Source organism: Nuphar pumila, chromosome 3, assembly GCF_984573655.1.
Source record: "Nuphar pumila chromosome 3, dmNupPumi1.hap1.1, whole genome shotgun sequence".
Classification (NCBI taxonomy): Eukaryota; Viridiplantae; Streptophyta; class Magnoliopsida; order Nymphaeales; family Nymphaeaceae; genus Nuphar; species Nuphar pumila.
Window position 1 is genome coordinate 92,279,939 of NC_143251.1, and position 27,123 is coordinate 92,307,061.

Sequence of the window (27,123 nt, forward strand, 5' to 3'; positions counted from 1 at the left end):
ATATATGACAGGGATTATCCAACTAGGTGTCGTACCCGCACCCGATGCGGTCAACCTGACCCTGGGTGCAGTCAACGCACCCAAGGTCATTTATGTCCAACTTTTGGACTTTATATATATTTTTTGCCGCACCCGGGTTTTTTGAAAGTGTCGTATCCTCGCACCCGTACCCATGTGACATAGGGTAAGAGTCTCTATTCTTGAAGTTTTCATATAAACTTCTTCATGATGGAAAAAGATTCCCACTTTTCTCTTGGCTTTAAGCTTAATGGGTCAAACTATTATGTTTGGGCCGAAAATATGGAAGCTCATATTAAAAGAAAAGGCCTTTAGAGCTATGTCAAAGGCACTATCCCCGGACCCGAACCTAAAATCATCACTATTAAAAAGGGTGAGATTAAGGTTTTTGATAGGGAAGAAAGAGAAAAAGCTTATGAAGAGTACAACAAGAAACATCAGGAATAAGAAATGAAGAATTATAAAATCCTTTCATGGATTTTCCCTTCGGTTGAAGCCCGAATCAATGCAAATATTTTAAAGTTTAAGAAGGCATTTCAAGTATGGGAATACCTTGAAAGGATGTACACTTCAAGGGATTTGTCCCACAAATATTATCTTCAAAAAAGGGTTTTGACCCTTCAACAAGGCGAATTGACTATTAGGGAATATTTCGCTGAATTATCCTCTATTTGGGATGAGTTTGCTATGCTTGAACCAAAATGGAGTGGGAAATCCAGTGAGCTTCGACAGAAGCAACTATAAGATCGGTTTTTAAATTTTTTGAATGGTCTTAGACCCGAGTTTGAACAAATACGATCTTCACTTCTATCCTCCTTCACTTCTCCACCACTTCTTACTAAGTTAAGTGGAGAGGAAACCCATATAGGTATGAGCAAGACCAATCCGAGTGTTTTTGCAACACCTTCAAACCAAGAAAAAAAATGAATGAGCTTATGCCATTTCTAGACCAGGGCAACTTGAAAGCATACAAACCTCCTTATTTTAAAAATCAAAATCAAGGAGCAAGAGAAAATGGTGGTCAAAATGGAAGATATCAAGGAAGAGACTATAGCAAAATTATGTCATTTTTATAAAGAATCCGGACATATCAAACCGGTATGTCCAAAATGGAAGAAGATGGTGGCTATGTCCATCACATTTCAACCGCATAAGGAAGACCATCCACCTCCGAAAATGGAGTTCTTTCTCTAAGTCAAATCGTGGAAGCTTTACAACCTCTTCTTAAGGTATCTATCTCCAGGGCCGCCATGTCAACATTCTCTCCTCCAGGCAAGACTTCTTGGCTTTTAGATTCGGGTGTCTCATTTCATGTCTCCAAATATTTTTTCTCTTTCCGAATATTCAAAAAATATATCTCCATCTTTTGTTTCAACCGCGAATGGCATTTCTCTTGAAATTAAAAGAATTAGAAACTTTAAAAAACAAGGCTTTTTTATTCCCAAAATTAGATTTATACCAAAATTAAATTTAAATTTACTTTCGGTTTCTCAACTCTCGGACCATGAATGTGACATAAAATTCTCATCTAATAAATGTTGGATACAGGATCGTCAGTCCGAGAAGTTGATTGAGGAAGGCTCTAGAACGGAGATCTATACTACGTGGACTCTCTTCAAATACCAAAGAACTCTTTTTGTAATTGTTAAAAGCAATATTCAACTACTTGAGGTGGTCATACGTAATTTAGAACAATTACGTATGCCTACGTGTAATATTACTAATCACCTATTTAAATACGTGATTAGGGTTAATGAAACACAAACTCTCTCTCTCTCCCTCTCTTTTCTCTCTCTCTCTCTTTTCTTTTCTTCTTCTGTTCACGTTAGGTTCTCCAATCTGGTAACGTCAACATGGTATCAGAGCGGGTCTCTCTTCGGGGATGACGTTGCTGCTGCCGTTGCTCGTGGATGTTACTGGTCGTGAAGGGTGAAGAAGAAGTGGGTGATCGGCTCGAAAAAAAATTATGATCGTGGATCGTGATCAGGTTGCTGGTCGTGAAAGGTGAAGAAGAAGTGGGAGATCGTGGATCGTGATCAGGTTCCTGCTTAGTGGAATGGGGCCTTGGCTGCTTAGCGTGATCAAGTTGAAGTCAGTCGTGAAGGGTGAAGTAGACGTGGGTGTCGCTGATCATCGTGATCGGCTCGTGGATTAAAAAAAAAGGTATTTCTTTTCAGGGGCCTTGGCTGCTTAACGTGATCAGGCTGCTGTCAGTCGTGAATGGTGGAGTGGAAGGTGGTGTCGCTGATCATCGTGATCTGCTCGTGGATTATTAAAAAAAAAAAAGGTATTTTTTTTAGATTGCGTCTGATCATTGTGACGCATAATGAGAAGCACGCAGATCTGAAGACTCTGATTGGATCTGAATGGTGTTGTCTTGATATTGTTTTTATCGTTGTTGAATGTCTGAGATCAGATTATTACCGTTGAAATTAAATGGTAAGGATCTTGATCTCGAAGTTGGTAGTCTTGTTGAACATTCCAGTCGTAAAGTTGATAGTCTCTCCTTAAAATATTTTTATTTATTTTGTGGTTATGGAGATGATCTGATCGCTATTCAGATATAGAAGCAAACTGCGCAGGAGTCTCTTTGTTGAGCAGCAATATCTGGGTTGTTTTTTTGTCTAGTTGTTCTTAGTAAGCAAGTTTTGTTTATTATTATCATGGCTCAATCACATGCTCAAGATAATGACCAAAAAGCAGAGGTAGTTGGTGAATATAAAGCCTTTGTGAATCCATTTTTGTATGACTATTCAGTTAAGCTAGATGATATTAATTATGCATGGTGGTCTCGCACCTTCATGATGTCGGTTTCTGGTCATCGAAAAAAACATGTTCTATTGGAATTGGAGCCTACCGAAAGAACAGGAAAATATGTCACCTGGGATGAAGACAATGACATTGTGATGTCATGGATAATGAATAGCGTACAACCTCATATAGCTGATGGATTGATTTATTATACCTCAGCTAAACAAATGTGGGATAATCTTTGTGAGACGTATTCTCATGAAACCAATGTGAGTCGTATTCTACAAGTTGAGCAGGAAATTTACCAGTTGCAGCAAGGAGAACAGACTTTGGCCCAATACTATGCTTCTGTTAAATCTGCCTTTGAGAGGCTAAATGCACATAGACCCTTATGCTGCACTAAACAGAAGACCCATTAGGAGCAGACTATGGTTGCCCGATTCCTTACTGGGTTATCATCTGATTTTTTTGTTGCCAAAGTTCAAATGCTAACCGGGTCTGATGTTCCTACTCTTGCAGAAGCCTATAATCGTCTGAGTAGGCTTGTCATCACTCTTCCTCAGACCCAATCAGAATCACAGGCATCAGCTCTAGCTATCCCCTCAGGTCGTGGAAGAGGTACTTTCTTGAATTTTCGAGGTAGAGGTCGTGGTCGCAGTATAGGAAGAAGATGAAGGCTTCAATGTACATATTGTGGTAAACTCGGACATCTTGAAGATAGGTGCTGGGATAAGACTGGTCGACCTCCTATTCCATCGCCCAAACCAAATGTGTCCAAGGCTCAAATTGCTAAACTCGAGGCAGAGACTACCACTACATCCTCCAACGATCCAGTTATCCTCAATCGTGCAGAGTACGATGAATTTTTGTCTCACTGGCTTACTAGTTCGAGTGCTCCTATGCCTGTTGCTGATGTTGCATGCTCTACAAGTGATGGCTCGAGTTATCAAGGTAGTAGATGGATCATAGATTCAGATGCCTCTAGACACCTATGTAGGACTCCCTATAATTTTTCGAAGTTACATCCTATTGCTGAACCTCGCAATGTTATACTTGCAGATGGGAGATATTCTCCTGCTATAGGCCAAGGAAACATCTCTATATCCCCCACACTTCAATTGACTAATGTCCTTCATGCTCCTTCATTTTCTCAGAATTTATTGTATGTTAGTCGTATTGCTAAGGAGCATAATTGTAGGGTGATATTTGATCCTGTGTGTTGTATTTTTCAGGACTTGCTAACGGGGAAGAGGATTGGTGGAGGCCATGAGGAGGGTGGTGTCTATTATCTACATCAGCCAGTTGGATCTATGAATTTTGTGTCTGAGCCATCTTCCAGTTCCTATCTCCGTCTTGGTCATGTTCCTTTGCCAAAGCTTTGTAGGCTTATTCCTCAAGTTTCTTCGTCTGACTCATTCCAGTGTGACGCATGTCAATTGGGCAAACATCACAGAAGTTCCTCTCCATCTAGTCAGAGTCCATCGAGTCAAGGATTGTTTGAGATTTTGCATGTTGATGTATGGCGACCTAGTAGAGTTCCTAGTAAATCTCAATGTCGTTATTACTTAGTTATTGTTGATGGTTTTTCTAGATTGTCATGGGTTTTCTTAATAAAAGAAAGGTCAGAGGTTGCCTCCATTCTTATGTCTTTTGTTATTGAAATAAAGACTCAATTTCATTCTCTTGTCAAGATTATTTGTATTGATAATGCTCTTGAGTTCAAGTCAAATGAATTGTTATAATTCTATCAAAATCGTGGCATCCGCCCCCAAACCACTTGTGCTCATACATCCCAGCAAAATGGAGTTGCTGAGAGGAAACATAAACATCTTCTTGATGTTGCTCGCACCCTTATGTTGCAATCAAATATGCCACCTTCATACTGGGGGGATGTCATTCTCACTTCTTGCTATCTTATTAATCGTATGCCTTCCTCATCATTGGAAGAGCAAATTCCTTTTCAAATTCTCTATCTTAATGCTCCACTTTTTCCGATTTCTCCCAAGGTGTTTGGATGTGTCTCATTTGTTCATAAACTTGGACCTAACTGTGATAAATTATCTGCCCAAGCCATCAAGTGTGTCTTCATTGGATATCCAAAGAATCAAAAAGGATATCGGTGTTATGATCCCATCTTCCGTCGAGAGTATGTTAGTGCTGATGTATCCTTCTTTGAATCTATTCCTTACTTTTCTACTACTGCATCTAGACTACATGTTGAACAAGGTGATGTCATGCCTCTTCTGGTTCCTTTGGAGTCGTTTTCACCTACAGAGAATAAGGGAGTTCTCACCCATTCTCAGACTCCGATATTTGCTCGGTATCATAATCCTCCGTTGGTATATACTCGCAGATCACCACCTGAATCAGATCCTATATCACTGCCTTCTTCAGAAGTAAGTTCGTCCAAAAATATTGAGATGTCTAATGTTGAGGATGACAAACCTATAGCCCTCAGGAAAGGTACAAGACAATGCACATTACATCCTATTTCCAAGTTTGTTACTGAAGCAAGGCTTGGGGTGCACATGAAGAATTTTATCTCTGCTTTATCTGCCACATATGTTCCACTTAATCATCCTCAGGCGTTGTTAGACCCTAAGTGAGAAGCAAGCAATGCAGGTTGAGATGGATGCCTTGCTCTCATGCGACACATGGGACTTGGTTGTTCCACCTACTGATGCAGATATCGTCGGATGTAAGTGGGTCTACACTATTAAGTATAACTCGGATGGCTCCATTGAAAGATACAAAGCCCGATTGGTGGCAAAAGGGTATACTCAAACATATGGAGTTGACTTTTTTGAGACTTTTTCCCCAATCGCCCGCCTTAGGACTATTCGTTTGGTCCTATCTGTCGTTGTTCATTGTCGGTGGAGTTTATGCCAGTTAGATGTGAAAAACGCTTTCTTGTATGAGGATCTGTCTGAAACTGTGTACATGCAGCAACCTCCCGGGTTTGAGGTTCAAGGGGAGTGTAGCAAGGTGTGCAAACTAAAGAAGGCCATATATGGCCTAAAACAGAGCCCCCGTGCATGGTTTCAGAAGTTATTTGAAATTATGTCTGCATTTGGCTTTAACAGGTCAGCATCCGATCATTCCATGTTTATCAAGAAAACCTCTGTTGGTATTGTGGTTATGGTTGTGTATGTGGATGATATTATTCTTACAGGTAGCAGTGAAAAGGACATCTCAAACACTAAAATTCATCTTCAGAAGCACTTTGTCACAAAAGATCTCGGTCCTCTTAGATACTTCTTGGGCATAAAGGTGGCTAGAAACAGTGGGGGGATAGTTTTATCACAGAGAAAGTATGTACTTGATCTACTGCAGGAAACAGGGATGTTAGGTGCCAAACCAGTCAATATACCAATGGATCTTAAACTTCATATGTATGATGAACAAGCAGAACCAATTGACAATAATAGTTTTAGATCCCTGGTTGGTAAACTTTTATATGTTACTGTAACAAGGCCAGATATCTCCTTGGTTGTGAGCAAAATAAGCCAATTCATGGACAAACCAACCCGAGTGCACTGGCAGGCAGCTATGATGATTCTCAGGTATTTGAAATCCTCTCCTGGAAAGGGATTGCTATATAAACAAAGCTCCAACCTTGATATACTTGCATACTCAGATGTAGATTATGCAGGGGCCATTGATGATAGAAAGTCCACCACAGGGTTCTGTGTGTTCGTAGGAGGAAACTTAATTACTTGGAGAAGTAAAAAACAAACTGTGGTAGCTCGTTCGAGTGTTGAATCAGAATATAGAGCTATGGCTCAAACAACTGCTGAAATGATGTGGGTTAGGTCCATTCTAAAAGATCTACAAGTGATGATTTCATCACCAATGTTGATGATGTGCGATAATAAAGCACCCATATAGCCAACAATCCAGTTTTTCATAAGAGAACAAAACACATTGAGGTTGATTGCCACTATATACGTGACTTAGTGCAGTCAGGGCATATTTCTACAAGTCATGTGACTTCTGAGGACCAAGTTGTAGATGTCTTCACCAAGCCTATTGCAAGTGCAGGTTTTTTAAGATGTTGCAGCAAGCTGAGCATGATAGATATATATGCTCCAGCTTGAGGGGGAGTGTTAAAAGCAATATTCAACTACTTGAGGTGGTCATACGTAATTTAGAACAATTATGTATGCCTACGTGTAATATTACTAATCACCTATTTAAATAGGTGATTAGGGATAATGAAACTCTCTCTCTCTCTCTCTCTCTCTCTCTCTCTTTTTTCTTTTCTTCTTCTGTTCACGTTAGGTTCTCCAATCTAGTAATGTCAACAAATGTTGTCCAACATAAGGATATAAATGTTTGGCACAAAAGACTTGGGCATCCCAATGTCAACAAAATTTTCTTATTTACATTTTGTCAAAAATCTTCGTAAAAGCAATCTTACTTGTAATGATTGTATGCTTGAAAAAATGAGAAGTTTTCCTTTTAAAAAAAGATCTATGTTTACAACCAAATCTTTTGAACTTGTTCATTCGTACGTCCGGGGACCGGCACCCGTTGTATCAAAATGAGGGTTTGCATATTATGTTATTTTTGTTGATGATTACTCTAAATATTATTGGATATACTTTCTTAAACACAAACATGAGGTTTTTGCATCCTTTAAAGCATATCACATGATGATTAAAAATCAATTTAATGGAAACCTAAAGATTTTTAGGACTGATTCTGAAGGTGAATATCTTTCAAATGCGTTCAAAAGTTATCTTGAAAATTATGGAATTGTTCATCAAAAATCTTGTCCTAAACACCTCAACAAAATGGGTTAGCCGAAAGAAAACATAGGCATATTATTGAAACTACTAGAACATTACTTATCTCTCAAAATATTTCAAAAAGATTTTAGGCCGAGGCGGGCTCTTGCATCCATTTATCTCATAAATTGACTTCTATTTAAAAATTTAAATAAAATTTCACCTTTTGAAATGTTATAACAAAAGAAACCTTACTATAATAGGTTGAGAATTTTTTAATACAAATGTTTTGTTCTAACAGATAAAAATGACAAACTTTCACCAAAAGCCATTCCTTGATATTTCGAAACCCAAAAAATGTTTTGATGTCATGATATTAAAAATGACAAATTATATGTTTCTAGGAATGTGACTTTTTTGGAAAACGTTAGTGATTTCGAAAAATGTGAATCTCACGAAGAAAATGTGGACTACTCTTTTTTGCTTGACTTATTATCTAGGAATGATGATATTTCTAGTGATGATGAATTTGCGTATAATAGTGATAATGAAGAAGAAAATGACAACTCTTCACATCCATCTACCAATCATCGTATTGAAGAAAGGACATCTAGTGATCCTATCACTTATACTCATAGAGATAAAAGCATTTTTAGAAATACAATTGAGAAATATAGTGAACCCAGTGAATCTACCTCTTCACATGATTAAAACCCTCAAAGAACTGAAAGAACTAGAAGAGTTCCTTCTAGGTTTATATCCTATGATTCTTTTTCTCCTAAATATAGAGTTTGTCTTAGTGTCATTCACTCATACATGGAACCTAAAAATTTTGAAGAAGCCAAGAAGAGTGTTGAATGGAAAGAAGCTATGGATAATGAACTTAGAGTGCTTAGAAAAGCTAAAACATGAGAACTTCAAAATCTTCCTAGTGGTAAGAAAACTATAAGATGTAGATGGGTTTTCAAGGTCAAGACCAAGAGTGATGGATCTCTTGAAAGATATAAAGTCCGTCTAGTTGCGAAAGGATATAGTCAAGAATATGGAATCAACTATGATGAGACATTTGCCCCCGTTGTGTGTATGGTTATTGTTAGATGTCTTATTACCATTGCCTCAATTAAGAAATAGAACATTTATCAAATGGATCTTAAAAATGTCTTTTTGAATGACAATCTTAACAAAAAAGTTTATATAGATGCTCTTTCAGGTATGGAGATTCCTAAGGATAAAGTGTTTCGCCTTCGAAAAGGTTTTTATGGTATGAAACAAGCCCCCAAAGCTTGGTATGATAGATTTAATAATGTAATGTTGGGAAATGGTTTTTCATAATGTTTCACTGACACAACTTTGTTTGTCAGAAAATCCAATGCAAGGATAGTAATTTTATTGTTGTACGTTAATAATATGCTAATAACCGATGATGATACTAAGGGAATTAAGAGCATGAAATCTATATTAAAAGATAAATTTGAAATGCCCGACTTGGGATTCCTAATGTATATTTTAGGCATTGAAGTTGCTTATTCTCATAAAGGTTATTTTTTATCTCAAACTAAACTTGCATTTGAGATTATTGACAGGTCAGGAATTAGAGATGATAAAATTTGTGAAACTCCTGAGGTAGTTGGTACAAAGATGAAAATCAATAATGGGATTCTTCTAAAAGATCTTACTCCTTATAGGCAACTTGTTGGATCTTTAATGTATCTTAGTATCACTAGACCTGATATTTCACATGTTCATATTGCAAGTCAATTTCAACATGCACCTACATCAGTACATATAAGTGCAGTTCTCCGAATCATCAGATATATAAAGGGATTATTGAATAAGGAAATATTTCTATCTTCTTCTTCTGAATTAAATTTAATAGCTTATATTGACTCTGATTGGGGCGGTGACCCAAATAACCGTCACTCCACCGCCGGCTTTTGTGTGTTTTTAGGAGACTCATTAATTTCTTGAAGATGCAAGATATAACAAAAGGTATTATTATCATCTACTGAAGCAGAATATCGAATCATGGCAACTACTACCATGGAAATTGTTTTAATTCGGCAGTTGTTGGAAGATATAGGAGTACATGTTCAAGAGCCCACGAAGTTGTGTTGTGATAATAAAAGTGCAATCTATATTGTCAAAAATCACACATTTCATGAGTGCACAAAGCATATTGAAATGAACTGTCATTGTGTTAGAGAAAAATATCTGAAAAGAGTTATAAATCTTCCTTATGTAACATCAGAATATCAATTGGCGGACTTCTTCACCAAGGCGCTATGTTCTCCCATATTCAACTTCCTCCTTGGCAAACTTTCGGTCATTACGCCCTAGGTTTGAGGGGGGTGTTAAAATGTATCTCCTATATATATTTATATATAGAGAGAGATACATATATATATATATATTATATATATGTATATGTATCTATCTACTCATATATATATGTATATATATAAATATATATATTAATAACCGATAAGGGTAAATCTGTCTTTTCCTTCTTCCATTTTGCGCATATTCTTATTATTGAATATGTATGTAATTTTTTCTTTTTCTTTTCTTTATTTTGCTTTTATTTTTTATTTTTTTAGTTCTTATGGCTTTTAGCCATGGAGGGGCCCACCCCATGTGAACGTTGGGAACCTCCAACAGTCAATAAAATGACCGTTGGAGGGGCTCCAACGTTCACATGTGTGAGCCCTTCCAATAGCTCTCTCTAGTCTCTCATAAATAGGGGACTTCCCTTTCAGTGTAGAATAAGTTTTTGTAAAGCTCTCCTTTGTGGTTCAATAAGAGATTCTATTTTTATTTTTGTGAATTTGTATTTGTGCACTTGTGTGAGTGTTCATTTGTGCCTTTGTGCACACTTATCACATCAAGGATATGGTGCCTTTAAGTAGACATTTTCATAGCTTCGTTATGGGGACCTCTCTTGAACCAACATTGAAGCTCACCAAACTTGAAGGTGGTGTTGAAAAAGCTCTTGATCGTAAAGACCGCATTAAAGCTATTAATAAACATCAAACAAAGGTAGAAGATTGGGAAAGTAACCATGAAAAAATTTTTGCGTGGTTCATGAACAATGTTGACATAAAAATTTGTGCCAGCATTGCTAAGTTTAGAAGAGCTAATAAAGCTTGGTTCTTCTTTAAGGGTATGTATACTCAAAAGGATCTAGCTATACAATTTTTTTGTCAAGAAAAAATTAAATCCACTAAACAATAGGACATGAGCGTCTGCGACTATTTTAGTGCACTGTCTCCCCTTTGGGATGAACTTGCTCTTCTAGAGCTCAAGTTGGTGGCCCTAGAAGATATTGAAATGAGAATAGAACAAATTGAAAAAGAACATTTCTTACAACTTTTCTTAGACCGAAATTTGAACAAGGGCATCCCTTCTTCATAGGAGCAAGGCCTTACCTATTGAAGATGACCTTGTCAAAGTATGCCAAGAGGAAACTCGTCTTAGTATGACTCATAAAAATGATGAAATATTGGTCATTACTAGGCCGGGATCAAATGTAAAAACCTATAAGCCTCCCCTATTCGCCAAAAATGGATCCAATTATAATAATGGATTTAGAAAGGGTGTTACTTGTCACTATTGTAATGAACCGGGACATATTAGACCAGTTTGCCCTAAGCTTAAAGAAAAAGTGGCTTCCGTTGGTGAAATCGTTCCAAAGAAAGAAGAAAAGAACAATAGAGGAGACACTAAAGATACTCTTAATCAAATTTATGAGGCACTTCAACATCTTCTTAAGTCTTCCTCTACCTCGGGTGCCACCATTACATCATCTCCTCCAGGTATGTGGATTCTAGACTCTGGTGCTTCCTTTCATATGACACCACATAAAAACATTCTTCCTAACGTCTATTTCAACCCTACATTGTCTTATGTTTCAACGATCGATGGGACTTTAAAAATTGAAAACATTGGAATACTTGATTTAAAATATTCTCAAGATTTTTTTGTTCCAAAGATAAGGGTGATTACAAAAATCAATTTAAATCTATTTTTCGTCTCTCAAATTACCGATCATGGTTGCAAAGTCTCTTTCTCACTTAAAGAATGCACCGTGCAGGATCTCTAGTCAGGGAAGCTGATCGAACAATGCCATAGAAAGGGTGATCTATATTTTATGGATTTTTTTACTCTTTCATCCAAGTCATTTTGTAATTTTTCAAAGACTTTTTTTCTTTTTTGGAAAATATTTATAATGAAAAAGTCATGACTTGCAAAGATTGCATGTTTAATAAATTGAAAGCAATTCCAATTCCTCAAAGAAGTTTTGTGTCTACACGGTCGTTTGAATTAGTTCATTCCAATGTATGGGGTCCCTCACCTATCATATCTAAGAGAGGTTTTTTATATTATGTAATTTTTGTGGATGATTTCACTAGATACACTTCCTAAATCAAAAATCTGAAGTGTTTTCCTTCTTCAAAGAATTTCATGCAATGGTTAAGAATCAATTTTTATGCAATCTCTCAATTCTAAGATCAGATTCAGGAGGAGAATATATGTCAAATGAATTTCAAATTTATTTGCGACAAAATGGAATTTGCCATCAAAGATCTTGTCCCAAAACTCCGCAACAAAATAGTCTAGCAAAAAGAAAACATAGACATACAATAGAAACAACTAGGACTCTCCTAATTTCCAAGAATATTCCAAAATCTTTTAGGGTCGAAGCCATTCTAACTTCAACATATTTAATTAATAGAACTCCTTCTTCATCTTTAAACAATGTTTCTCCTTTTGAAAAACTTTATAACATGACTAAGAATTTTTTGTTGCAAGTGTTATACTCTTACTCATAAGAATGATAAGCTTTCTCCAAAGGTTATTAAGTGTGTTTTCTTGGGATATGGAGAAAACCAAAAAGGATACTGATGTTTTGACTTACTAAATAACAAACTTTATATTTCAAAGGATGTTACCTTTCATGAAGAAGAAAATGGTTTTGAAAATAATGAACCAAAAGAAAACAATGATTACTCCTTATTTGATTTACTACCCTGAAAAGATGAATCTAATTCTATTGAGACTTTTGAGTCACTTAATGACGGTGGTAATCATAATGAACAACCTCTTAACAATGAAAAAAATGGTTTACGTGAAAATGTAAATGAACATATATCAAGTAATACACAAGTTTATACTAGAAGAGAAGAAAGTATTCATCCGTGTGCTTTTGACAAATTCTCTCAAAACACATCTTTAGAAGAATCTTCACAAAAGAAGATCAAATCGTATTTCTAAAACACCAAATAGATTTGTATCTTATTACTCTTTTTCACCAAATTTTAGAGCTTACTTAATAGCCCTTCACTCTTTCTATGAACCATCTCATTATAACGATGTCAAACAATATCCCCATTGAAATAAAGCCATGGAATTTGAACTTAATGCACTTAAGAAAGCCCAAACTTGGGAAATAGTCAACCCTTTATAAGGAAATAAACCTATAGGATGGAGATAGGTTTTTAAAGTAAAAACTAAAAGTAATGGATCTTTAGAAAGATACAAGGCTAGGTTGGTAGCCAAAGGATATGCTTAAGAGGATGTGATAGATTATGATGAGGCATTTTCCCCGATTGCTCGAATAACAAGTGTTTGAGCCCTCATTGCTATTGCATCTATTAAAAAATGGCCTATTTATCAATTAGGTGTTAAAAATGCATTTTTAAATAGAGATCCTGGTGAAGAAGTTTATATGAATCCCCCTCCTAGCATGAATTTGAACGAAAAAGTTTTGAAATTAAAAAAAATATTATATGGTCTTAAACAAGCTCCTAAAACTTGGTATTATAAATTTAGTAATTTACTAATTAATTTGGGTTTTGTCTCTTGCTATACTGACACGGATCTTTTTGTTAAGAAAAAAGTTGATGCTATTGTAATTCTCCTTCTACATGTTGATGATATGATTATCACGAGAAGTGACAAAGGAGTAAATGACACTACATCTGTTTTAAAGAAAACTTTTGATATGTCTGACTTGGGTTTCTTGAGGTATTTTTTAGGTATTGAGGTGGCTTATTCACGTAGAGGGTACATACTCTCCCAAATGAAATTAGTTGTTGATATTTGTGCTAAGTCGGGAATTTCAAACAAAAAGAAAATAGAGACTTCCGAAGTTGTAAATGCAAAATTAAGACATGAAGATGGTATTCTACTTGATGATCCTACACCTTATCGACAATTAATTGGATGTCTTACTTATCTACCCGTCACCCGACCGGATATTTCTCATGTTGTTCAAGCAGCAAGTCAGTTTCAGTATGCTCCTACGACGATTCATATGGCAGCTGTCATGAGAATTGTGCGATATGTCAAGAACACTATTTCAAAAGGGTTTTTCTTATCCTCTTCCTCAACTTTTGATTTAACTGCTTGTATTGATGCCGATTGGGGAGGTAATTCCAATGATCAAATCTCAACTATTAGTTTTTGTATTTTTTTAGGGGATTCACTTATTTCCTGGAGGTGCAAGAAACAGCAAAAAGTATCATTGTCATCCACCAAAGCAGAATATCGTGTCATGGCAACTAAGATTGTGTGGCTTAAAAGTTTTATCAGTGACATGGGGATCACCATTTCAACTCCTTCAAAGATGTGTTGTGACAACAAAAATGTGATCTATATAGTAAGCAATCATACATTTCATGAGCGTACTAAACATATAGAGATGGATTGTCACTATATTTGTGATGAGTATTTACGAGGAACCATCTCTCTGCCCTACGTCATCTCGGAGTATCAGCTAGCCGACTTCTTCACCAAAGCACTTCCTACTACTCATTTTCTATTTCTTCTTAGAAAACTTTTAGTTCTTTCCCCGTAAAGTTTGAGGGGGCGTGTTTATATATATATATATATATATATATATATATATATATATATATATATATATATATATATATATATATATATATATATATATATATATATATATATATATATATATGTATATATATATATATATATATATATATATATATATTCTTTTTCTATTTATTCCAAAATACCCGATAGGGGTATTTTGGTCCTTTTCACATGTAACAAAAGTTGTTTTATAAAACTGTTTTTATTTTTCATTTTTTCTTTTTCTTTTCTTTTTTCTTTTTTTTTCCCTTTTGGTTCCATTAGGGACCCCACCATTATAGACGTTGGGGTCCCCAACGGTCATATATATGACTGTTGGGGCTCCCCACCATCTATAATGGGAGCCCCAATGGCCCCCTCTTTAAGCCTCATTCATTTTGTATATAAAGGGGTTGTTCCCCCTTATTTTTGTATCAATGTCCTCTCACTTATTCTCAATAATACTATTCTTTTTTTGCCTTTTGACATTTCCCCTTAGTAGATTTGGGTATTTGCACTTTATGTGCTTGTGATATTTTGTCCATTATTGACTCTTCAAGTGTTATCACTTGTAATTTGTATTTTCGCTTATCTCATTACAATTTATAGTTAATTCATGTGATAGAATTGGGGGTTTTCCCTAATTTGAATTTCATGTGCATAATAGATTGTTATATTATGTTCATATGAATTTTAAATGCACATTAGAATGTTAATCCATGTGATTTATAGTCAATTTATGTGTAGCCTAATTTGAATTCCATGTGCATATTAGAAAGGTATACTATGTTCATGTGAATTTTAAATGAATGTAGGAATGATATCCGTGGGTTGGAATGTGTTCATGTGATAGATTTGAGGTTTTCGCAAATCTGAATGTTGTAGGAATGTTTAAAGTTGATAATTGGAAAATCTGAATTTTTATAAGCATGAGAATCATGCTTATGCAAATCTAAATTTAGAAAGTGTGTAGATGCACCTCAAAAACTAATTTTATGAAGGTGCTTATGGGCACTAAAAATCATATTTATTATGAACACTAAAATTCAGTTTCATATGTGTCATGCTTATGGACACTAAAAATCAGATTTAAAGTACTTGTTTGTGCCATGGTTATGAACACCAAAATTCAGTTTAAGAATGGACACCAAAAATCAGAAATTAAGCACACAAGTGCGCTATGATTATGAACATCTAATTTCAGTTATGCATATGTCTAAAGTGCCATGATTATGGCCACCAAAAATCTGATTTAAAGTACTTATGAGTGTGCTATGTTTATGAGCCTTTAAATTTCAGTTTTGAACATGTATTGAGTGTCATGCTTATGGGTACCAAAAATCAATTTCAAAGCAAGTGTGCTGTGTTTATGAAACATTTAAATTCAAATTTGAATGTGAATTGAGTGTCATGTTTATGGGCACCAAAATCAGTTTGTGTGTGCTATGTTTATGAAACATTTAAATTCAATTATGAATGTGAATTGAGTGCCATGCTTATGGGCACCAAAAATCAGTTCAAAGAAAGTGTGTGTTATGGTTATGAAACATTTAAATTCAGTTATGAATGTGAATTGAGTGTCATGCTTAGGGGGCACCAAAAATCAGATTCAATACCTATGTGTATCATATGTAAATGTGCATAGAATTTCAGATTTGAAGCATGTCATATATGTTGTCATGATATTACATGAGATGATATGCTATCATGGGGTTGTAATGTGTTCTTGATATTAACCATGATGTATAATGTCATCAAATTCAATACCTATGAATATGCTGTCATGATATTGAAGCATGATGTGATATGTTAGTGTATTGTGACCATGATGCTAAGCATGATATGCAGTCATAATATTGATTATTTCCATGACTTGACGCATGATATGACATGTTTATGTGGTGCTATAAGGTGTGAAATGCATGCATGCACTCACTGTTGCTCATAAAAAGGAGCGTCTAGTGCAAGGAACCTATGTGGTGTCGTAGTGCATATACGTATGTGTGGCATGTGTTTTATGTTGTATTGTAAGGCATGGAAATGCATGCATGTACTTGTGATCGCTCTTGAGGAGCAAGGGTCTAAGGCGCACCAAGTTATGAACCAAAACATGGACACATAATTTTGTTGATTATCGTCTTCAGATGCCCGATTGGTTTAGACACCTAAGCATAATGAATGGGTTATGAAATGTTAAGCAAATAAAATATGTAATTACCCTAGAAGGGTAGTACGATGCTCATGCTAAGCATGACAATGTTGAACATATCCTTGAGAGGTACTTGGGTTATTGAGCCCTAGGATGTCGATGTATAGAAGGCATCAGTGATGAAATAAACAAGTCCTTTAATTAAAGGAACTCAATAATTCATTCAGCAAACGGCTTACCTTGAAGAGGGTAGGTAGTACAAAACTTCATTGGACCATATTTGTTATTTAAGAGTGAGGCGACTCACTTGGTCCTCAGTCCTCAGAGCTAGGGGATCGGACTACCAATGTGTCCTAGGTGGTAGGTTCAAGACTTTTGCAATAGTATTCCGGGATGCATTCTAATTATTGTTGCCTTAGAGGGGTTTATCTCTCAATCACGGATCGCCCGCTTTGGGATCCGATTCAGTCAGACACTCAGGTAAAATACAATCTATAGAATAATATACCCTTGATGTGGTCTCGGTTGTCTGCGATGAATTGTTCCATGAGTACCCGATGGGATTTGTAATCAAGAGAAACAATGGCCTTATACTCACCCAGTTTATGTTGTGAAAATATGCCTTAATTGTGAAACAATCCCACAAGGACGTGAGCATGTTTTGATGAATGCAGCATGACATGAATAGCAATATAAGTTGTGAAATCTAATTATCAGTTATGTTTACATTGTTGTAGTATGCCTATATTGTGAACTTGTATTATTGAGAGCATGATATTGTGGATTGCATATCTTGATTTTGGAATGCCTTGCAAATAAATACACCATGCTTATATGATGCTATGTTTTGAATGCATATAGGTTTCATGTATGCTTTAGTTCTTTGCAATGCATGAAGGGTAATTGTACCCCTACCAAACTCTATGAAGTCTGACCCAATATTTAAACCATTGCGGTGATGAGCAGTTGCAATGGAGCGATGTGACGCAGTGCCAATGAACCAAGTTTTTATCATTCCTTGTTTAGCCTTAGAAATTAGTTTCAGACATTTGGGAACATTTGATTCCCCAAACTTGTTTAAGTTGAAGTAATGCCAAACCTTTATTTTAAACGACATGTTGGATTATGTTGAATGGTTTGATTATGGTTTGGAATAGTCCATAAGATTGGATGTGGACCCAAATCTAAGGGATTTGGATCCAATCCCCTATTGTGTTCACTTACCTGTAATCCGCCTAAGATTTGTAATGTGTGGCCTATGTCACATGGGTGCGGGTGCGAGTGCGGGTGCGGGGATTCAGCACTTCCAAAAAACCCAGGTGCGGGGGTGCGGCAGGGGCAAAAATGTAAAAAAAAAAATTATATATATATATATATATATATAAAAGGGGTCGGGGGAACACGCGGGTTTTTTCAAATTTTGCAGCTGTCAGCTGCTGACAGACAGTTGTTGCAGCTGTCAGCAGCTGACAGACAACTGCTGTCAGCATAATTTTTTAAAAAAAAAATCGCAGCCCATTTGGGCAAATTTTAAAAAAAAAAATCCAAAAAAAAAAATGGACCTAAATGATCCTGGGTGCGGTCAACGCACCCAGGATCGGGTTGACCGCACCCGGTGCCGCACCCGCGTCGAGTCGCGTCGACGCGGGTGCGGCACCCTGCTAGCCGAATCCCTGTGACATAGCGTGTGGCCCATTTGAAATCTTTCGTTGTATTTAATATTTTGTCTCGGGTAGTCTCTTTCTAGATTTAGGTTCTATGGAGCTATTAAACGCTAACGCTTGCACACAAGCTGACTCCCTAGAACTTAGTTTTGTAGAGCAATACCCCACGGACTTGTCATTGGTCTTCGCTCGAAACATGTTCTAAGGAGCTATTAAACGCTAGCACTTGTGCACAAGCTCACTCCTTAGAGCATAGTTCGGTTTAGGCAATGTCATAGATGAGACCTCGCATTAAATTGCGGATTTAAAAAAATGGCCAAATTTTCATATTAAAATTTTGGGGTGTTACAAATAGTCTCCATTTTATGTTTTTGTAAGATAAGAGTTAAACCAAGTATTCAACAAGATGAAAACAATCACTTGACGAAAGTGACCAGGAAAAAAGGCTATTGGAATTACAAAGTGAGGTGCATGGGAAGTTAATAGAAAGGGTTAAAGTCAACAAATCTAACTTCTTAACGATCACAATGTAAAAAACATGATAGGACTGTCTTCTTTTTCATTTCTGTTAGGGGTACATGATATGAGTGTTAAAAGGGCATCAGGCAAACATCACATAAACAAGGTTATTGAAAAAGCTGTAAAAAAAAAAAAAAGTTTGACATGATAAATGGAAGAATACTAAGCAATAAGCTGTTGCAGATTTATGAATCATGGAAATGGGAAAAAATAAGAGGGGGGAAAGAACCCTTAGCAATTTGATGTACCAACTGAAGGAAACGATATTATGGCAACACATAGGTGCAGCAGATAGGACTTTAGAGTAACAGAAACATTAACCAACTTCCTCAATATGATTAACCAGTTTCCTGGCATGAAATATGCAGTACAATCTGCTAAAGATAACATGTGAATATCAGCAGAATATAAAGTATTACAAAAAGTAAAAAGTATAATCTTTTTGTCTCTGCATTTCTTTTCATGTATAAATGTACTGCTAAAATAACTCCTATTTTGACACAAGATTACTATGTACATAAAACATGCATCAGCAACAAGTTCATTACATAAATACCTTCCTATTGTCTTCAATGTATGATCTAAGAAGATAACGTGAATATTTCTCCTTATCCTCATCAGATGCCAATGAATCGATCATATCTTGGACAACAGCAGCAGCACAAGCAGGATCAGGGCAACGCAACATCAGGCATCCAGGACCATCATTTATGGATGTACTTATATAACCTTTAACATGAAAACTTCAGATTAAAATTTAACAATACAAACATAGTTATAATAACTAAAGTAAAATTTCATAGAATATCAGGCAAATAGTCTAGTTCTATCAAGAAGAGAATGTAAATTTACAAACTACACAAGATCCTATCCGGTTCAATAATGGAAAAGAGTTCTAATTTATTGACATAGCAACCATCAAACGCAGCAAACTTTGGCTGATTATACAGCCTTAGCATTACTTGAAATGAATTCCTTTTTGCCTCTACATGAAGCAACTTCATAGCCAAATTAGAAGTTATTAATAGGTATGGCAGTGGAATGGGGTGGGGGGGGCGCTGCCTCGCTAGGCCCGTTTGGACCAGGGATGGAGGTTAAAATCAAAACCCGTGCGGGATGGACTTACGCTTTCCCCACCCCGCCCCGATCCCCATTAGTAAAATAACTTAAATACCTTTAGGGATGGCAGGGAGAAATAGGGCCCCGCCCCGTTTGGACCGGGGATAGAGGACATGAAACTGGGATGGAGGCAGGGATGGAGGTTAAAATGCGGGGATGGAGGGTAGAATTTTGAGACGGGCCGGAGGTGGAGACCTTGTACCCTGCTTCCACCCCAGTCCACTGTCATCCCTGGTTATTAACTTGAGTTTTCTTCAGATCATCTTGGCAGTTAAGTTTCCTATTCTCCCAAAATTTATTTGTCATCTTAGATGAAGTTTGCTTTTACATGGATATTAAGGCCATGCATAAGAAGTAGTGAACCCAATCAACTAAATGTGAAGAATTACGAAATTTAGGGGGCGCACTACTCTCCAAGTAAACAAACCAGTGAAAGGCAACAGCATTAAATCAAAGTATATGCTGAAATAGGCTTATAAGATACACTTGGTCAGTCAGCTTAAGATGCTCCTTAGACGGCAGCTATGTTTTGCTATATTGTAAAATTCAGCACATATCGTGCTTGTTCTTGTTAGATTTAGGGTTTCTGAAGAGAAAATAGGACAATAGGGTTTTGGGCTGAACACACATTATAGGAAAATCATGTTTCTCTTGTAACTATATTAACTTTACAATTAAGATACATCATGACTAAAATACCCTCATTTACATAAAATACAAAAGAGATTAATGAGGGGAATTTAAGGAAACAAGACAATCACATTAGACATGAACACAAGATGAATGTTGGGTGATCTGGATCTGAAGTGATTTGGATCTGGACCCTCATGCGTGAATCTGGACCTCACGCTAATAGACTCGCTCAAATTGTACATGGTTATCAACCATGGATAACTTGTTTCTTAAGTACCAAAATCTATTCTTCGTGAAACCTTATGTGAATAAATCAGCAACTTGTTCTTCAGCCCGAACATATTTGGTCTCTATCTCTTGATCCTCCACTTTCTGATGAATAAAATGTTGATCAATTTCAATATGCTTCGTCTTCTCATGATGGATGGGATTTACTGAAATCTTGATAGCACCTTGATTATCACATAACAGCACTGATTTGAGAATAATTTCTTTCAAATCATACAACATATGTCTGACCCAAGTCATTTCACGATATTTTGCCTCTATTCTGGACCTTCCAATAGCCTTTTGTTTCCTACTACTCCATGAGACCAGATTTCTTCCAAGGAAAACACAATATCCAGAAACAGACCTTCTCTCATTAGGATCACTTGCCAATCAGCTTCTGAATAAGTCGTGACCAACGTCATATCTTCATGTGTTGCCCTTTTTCTGTAAAGCAAACAATCTCCAACAGTCACCTTTAAATATCTTAGAATTCTCTTCACACCCTCCATGTGTGGCAATATAGGCTGATGCATGAATTGTGAGACATGGTTCACGGCAAAAATAATATTTGGATGAGTAAACGTAAGATATTGTAGTATTTCAACTATGCTTCTAAATTGTGTGGGGTTATAGTATAGTTCTTTATTTGCTCCCAATCTCTGATGAATAGGAACTGGAGTTGCAGCCGGTTTACAATCCTTCATGCCCGTTGTACTTAAGAGATACATCGTGTATTTGTGTTGAGTTAGAATAAGAGAATCATCCTGCCAATCTACCTCTATTCCAAGAAAATATCTCAACAGACCAAGATATTTCATCTTGAACTTTTTATTTAAGAATCTCTTCACTTCTTCAACACATTCATCACAACTACCAATAACAATTATATCATCAACATAAATGAGTAACACACTAATAAGATTGTTACCTTTGTAAATAAAAAGTGAATGATCTAATGGGGCAAAGTAAAACCATAACCTTGAATTGCAACAGAGAAACTCTCAAACCAAGATCTTGAAGCTTGTTTTAACCCATAAATGGCCCTCCTTAACCTACAAACATAAGCCTTTGGATCATCCTCACTATATCCAGGTGGCTACTCCATATAAATCTCTTCCTTAAGATGGCCATGTAAAAATGCATTATTTACATCCAATTGACTTAGTTTTCATCCATGATCAACTGCGAGAAAAAGAATGATTTGAATGGTGCCTATCTTGATAACAGGGCTGAAGGTTTCATCATTATCATGCCCGTACATCTAGGTGACCCTTTTCGCTACTAGTTGAGCTTTGTATCTCTCGATGGTGCCATCGGGTTTGTATTTTATTTTATACACCCATTTCGACCCAACTACATTTTTATAAGGTAGTCTTTTCACTATCTCCCAAGTCTGACACTCATGTAAAACCTACATTTCTTTATTCATGGTTCACCAAGGAAGGAAGCATTGAACGAAGAAGCCTTATGGTCTTAGATCGGTTGGTTGAGTTAATGCTTATCATGAAGGTATAGGATCACCATCTCTTGGTTCTTAAGGGTCTGTTGTTCCGGTTAGTTTTGTTGGTTCATGGATTGCCAAAGGAGTGAGTCTATAGAGTCAAGGAAGAACAAGTGTCTAGTCAATATAGTCATGCCATTGTTCATGGCACTAGGCTTTCTAATTTCGAAGGTGCAGTATGTGGGTCAAGGGAGGATCAACTAGGTTGGTCTTGTCATTCTGATAGCATCCTCTCTCTCTCTCTCTCGATATATATATATATATATATATATATATATATAGATAGATAGATAGATAGATAGATAGAGAGAGAGAGAGAGTGGTAGTTGTGCAACCCTTAGGTGCAGCTACTGACATAATGACTCTAGTCGTCGAAAAAAGGTGCAAAATGTGCTATTTGCGTGTTTTTGCCCCTTTAGCGAATGTCAAAAAACCGCCGCTAAAAACGTGGGACCATTAGTGGCGGTCAAGAATCGCCGCTAAAAATGCTAAAACACGCAAATAGCATGTTTTAGCATTTTCTAGCGCTTTTTGCGTTGGCTGTCCATCAAGCCTCGGGATGGACGGCCAGCGCAACCACGCTGGTTGTCCATTGCAGGCGTGATGGACGACCATAAAAAAAAAGGCGAAAAAGGGGCAAAATGCGATTTTTTTGCATTTTTCCCCTTTAGCGGGCAGTTTTTGGCCGCTGCTAAAGGTCCCAAGTCCCAACAAAAAATAGGACCTTTAGCGGTGGTAAAAAACCTATCACTAAAGGCTCCAACGGAAACTAGGACCTTTAAAAGGTCTCATTTTCTGTTGGGACCTTTAGCGGTGGTCAAAAACCGTCGCTAAAGACTCTTAAATTCGCACAAAGCACTTTTTAGCATTTTTTTAACTTTTTTATGCTGGTCGTCCATCAAGCAGCGTGATTTTGCTGGTAGTTGCACACCTCAGGGTTGCGCAGCTACCACTTTTTCTATATATATCATAGTCACATGTATTGTTAAAGGTAATTTCTCAACGAGGGTAATTCTCGAAGAGATTTTCAAAAGTTGATAAATCCCAAGAATATCTCGGGAGTTTAAAAAATTGAAAATAATATAAATAACAATAGAAAAACTAAGAAAATAATAAATTTTGCATCTTTTTTCTTCCAAAAATATAAAGAAATATGTGTTAATGGTTTTAAAATATAAAAGAAACAAAAAAATAGGAAATGCAAACTTAAAGTAAATAAAAGAGTTTTCCCCAAAAATATTGCAATATTATCGCGATATTGTCTTCTCGCAATATTTTTAAAATATCGCGAAATATTACCTTTAATATCGGCTACCTTAAAATATTGGTATTTCTTGCGATATTTTTAAAATATCGCTGATGTCAGTGATATATATATATATATATATATATATATATATATATATATATATATATATAATACAGTCGTTTGTACACAATCCGGTAGAAAACACCATTTTTTCAATATTTTGCATTTTTTTATCTAATCTTATAGATGTAATCTACATAGTTTGATTAGTATAAAATAGGTTTTTGTATTTCCAACATATAAGCAGGTTTTTCAAGGGCTTCAAAAATCAATGGCCCACAATGTACCAAAATTTCAAGAATAAAAAAGTTTACCGCGAAAAAAACCTTATCCGAGGTGCATTTCCTAGCAAACAAAACATGTTGAACACATCTATGAGGTCAGACTGAGTGGATACAACTAAGGTTTTTGTGCATATATTTTTATATGGATGACACGTGCAAACACTCACATTATGCCATTTCTACTCCTTTTCCCAGTAGTTAAAAGTATTCCTAGGTGACCTAGGCACAAGTAGAGCACCAGGTGTCTAGGTGAGCGCCTAAGTCACAGGGATTCGGCCAACCGGGTGCCACACCCGCATCAACGCGATGCGGGTGCCGGTGCGCGTGCAGCACCAGGTGCAGTCAACCGAACCCTAGGTGCGGTCAACGCACCCAGGGTCATTTGTGTCCAATTTTTGAATAAAATAAATGGTTGATTAATGGAGTATTTGTTTGTTTCTTATAACTTGTGTTTGGTTGGTAAATACTAGCCGATACATGTTCTTAGGCATCATGGGAAAAAATAAGGACGTTACCACTAATGGTTACTTAAAGGGGTTTCATGGAAAATGAAAGAAGAATTAATTCTACATGATTTTTAGTTACTTTTATCTTGGGAAGAAACTTCTTAGAGGCTAGCAAAGACGTAACAGCCGAGGGGTGGAGATTTAACAAAGGAACAGACTGCTCAGTTCTCATTAATTACTCTCTCTCTCTCTCTCTCTCTCTCTCTCTCTCTATATATATATATATATATATATATATATATATATATTCCAAGAGACATCATATTAAAAAAAAATGAGTGTAGCTGAGATGCGTATGCTTAGATGGATGTGTGGAAATACAATAAAAGATAAGATTCGGAACGAGGAGATACGTAAGAAGGTAGGCGTTGCACCCATTGAAAATAAGATGAGAGAGAATCGTTTACGGTGGTTTATACATATTCGGCGAAGGCCTAATGATGCTCCAGTTAGAAGGATGGAGAAATGGGAAAATATATTAGTTAAAAGAGGTCGGGGTAGGCCTAGGAAGACTTGGATGGAAATGATAGGAAAGGATATGAATGCTTTGAACCTCACCGAGGACATGGAATTGGATAGAAATGATTGGAGGAGAAGGATTCATGTGGAAGACCAAGAATGATTTTATTTTTTGGTTCATATCGCCGACCCCAATTGTTTTGGGATGAAGGCGTAGTTGTTGTTGTTGTATATATATAAGTAATCAATAAATGCACCAGAAAAGGTAATTGCTTGGACTGGTAAAATATCATGTCCATTTATGTTTTATGCCATTGCAGTGTAGGGATGAAAGTGGGGTTGGGTAGACCTGACCCAACCCGAATTGACCTAGCTCGACTCGGTCATGCCCAAGATGAACATTCATTAGTGTTAATGTTGTTAACTGTTAAAACTTAAAAAATTTATATATATATATATAATTTTTTTTTGCCGCACCCCCGCACCCGCACCCATGTGACTTAGGTGAGCGCCCAGATGGAAGGTATCTACAATGGTTTTTTCAATAATATTTAGAATATTATAAACTTGTTTTAGTAGTGTATTTTGTTATATATATATATATATGCACTTAATTTTATCTTAAATGTCATTGCCATATTGTATTGTACTTTACAGATTTGGCTCTTTATTTTGAGAAAATCAAAGGTGAGGTTCACTTGCATATATGTGTATATGGGTGTGCAAGTGAATAAACTCACTTTATGCCATTTGTTATACTTTTCGTCTTAGTAGCTAACATTATGCCTAGGCACTCGTCTAGGTGACCAGGTGACCTAGACACATGCATAGCACCTAGCAAGAGGGAGAGGAGGGTAGAGCCTAGGCGAGCTCCAAAGTCAATGGTGCCTAAAATTGTATTTTATATTTTTTAGTAATTTGTAGAACATTATAATTGTGCTTTCTTTGTGAGTGTGTGTGTGTGTGTACATAGGGTTAAAGGTTGCTACAACTGCTTGTATGTACAAACGACTTAGCAACCATTTTTTTTCTTAATTTTCTGATTTTTCAGTCCAAACAACCCCAAGGATTTGATCTACGTGCTCTTTTTAGTGGAACAAGCTTTTGAATCACCAGAATCTGACAAGTGTACAGGTTTTCTCGCAATGCAAAAAGTGACAGTTGTAAATGCACTGATTTTTTCAAACTAAAAAAAAACATGTTTTTTTCATCAAAAAAAAACTGATGTAAGAGTTGATTCCCTTGTCCCAAGATGGTTGGCATAGTGGGGTGGGGCCTTAGCTGCTAGACGGGCAGTCAAGGTTTGATTCCCATGGGTGTCGCCCATCTACGCAAGCCAATGCGTAGCATAGGCCCCGAGGGCGGGGGTCCTAGCCTCAGAGTTTTACGCTGTCAGCACGACGACCGTAGGTATGGCAGGCTGAGCCAGTGGGACCAGGTCTTCGTGCCGGTTGTGGCTTCTTCTGGTTATAAATCCAAAAAAAAGGGTTGATTCGCTCAATCGACCATGCCAAACACATTTATGAGGCTAAATTGGATCAAAACAACTTGCATCAAGAGATTTCAACTAGATTGTACATACAATCGACTCTATTAAATACATACATACATACTGTTAAAATATGATGTATATTTATATATATATATATACATAGATTACGACACATACACATATATATAATATATATATATGTCTATGTGTCTATCTATATATATAAATATATATATATATATTTATTTTGTAAAACCCGATAGGGGTATTTCTGTAATTTCACCCTGTACACGCATATCATTGATATGCTTTTCTCTTTTTCTTTTTCCTTTATTCTTTTTCCTTTTTTTTTGTTTTTTTCTTTTTTTGTTTTTATTCACTTGAGAGGGGTCCACATAGAGTCGTTGGACCCCTCCAACGGTCATAAATATGACCGTTGGAGGGGCTCCAACGACTCTATGGGAGCCCCTCCTTGGGTCCCTTGCTGTGTATAAATAAGGGGCACAGCCCCATGTATTTACCAAGCTTCTTTTGAAGCATTCTATGAAGTGAGATATATTTTTTATCTTCTTTTTGTGCTTGACCACTTTTGTGGTTTATTTTGCCCTTTAGTGGCATCTTGTGTATGTGCGTGCTTCCGTGCTTTCGCTTGGAGACGTTGCTCTTTTCATTTGGCACTTCATTACATGGTATCAGAGCCTTGGCTAAGAAGACTTCATTGGATCCTCCACTGACAAGTAATACCTCTCCACTCTCTTGTCTTATAAATTTTTCTTCTAATGGCCAACAAAGATGCAAAAATCGATCTCTCATTCAAATTGGATGGGACCAATTATCGCATGT

At 36.5% G+C, this 27,123-nt stretch overlaps 1 protein-coding gene across 8 annotated transcripts in view; it reads right to left on the minus strand.

Annotated features, from left to right (window-relative positions):
• The window catches only part of LOC149843131 (putative E3 ubiquitin-protein ligase ARI8), a 98,099-nt gene that overhangs the window by 47,693 nt on the left and 23,283 nt on the right, over positions 1 to 27,123 (minus strand). For all 8 annotated transcript variants that reach the window (XR_016430843.1, XR_016430846.1, XR_016430841.1 and 5 more), the window contains exon 5: positions 19,264 to 19,436. Coding sequence is in view for 1 of the 8 variants with exons in the window: in XM_089999612.1 (XP_089855738.1) it covers positions 19,264 to 19,436 (173 nt within the window). In the remaining 7 variants the exon portion in view is untranslated. The remainder of the gene's footprint in view (positions 1 to 19,263; positions 19,437 to 27,123) is intronic.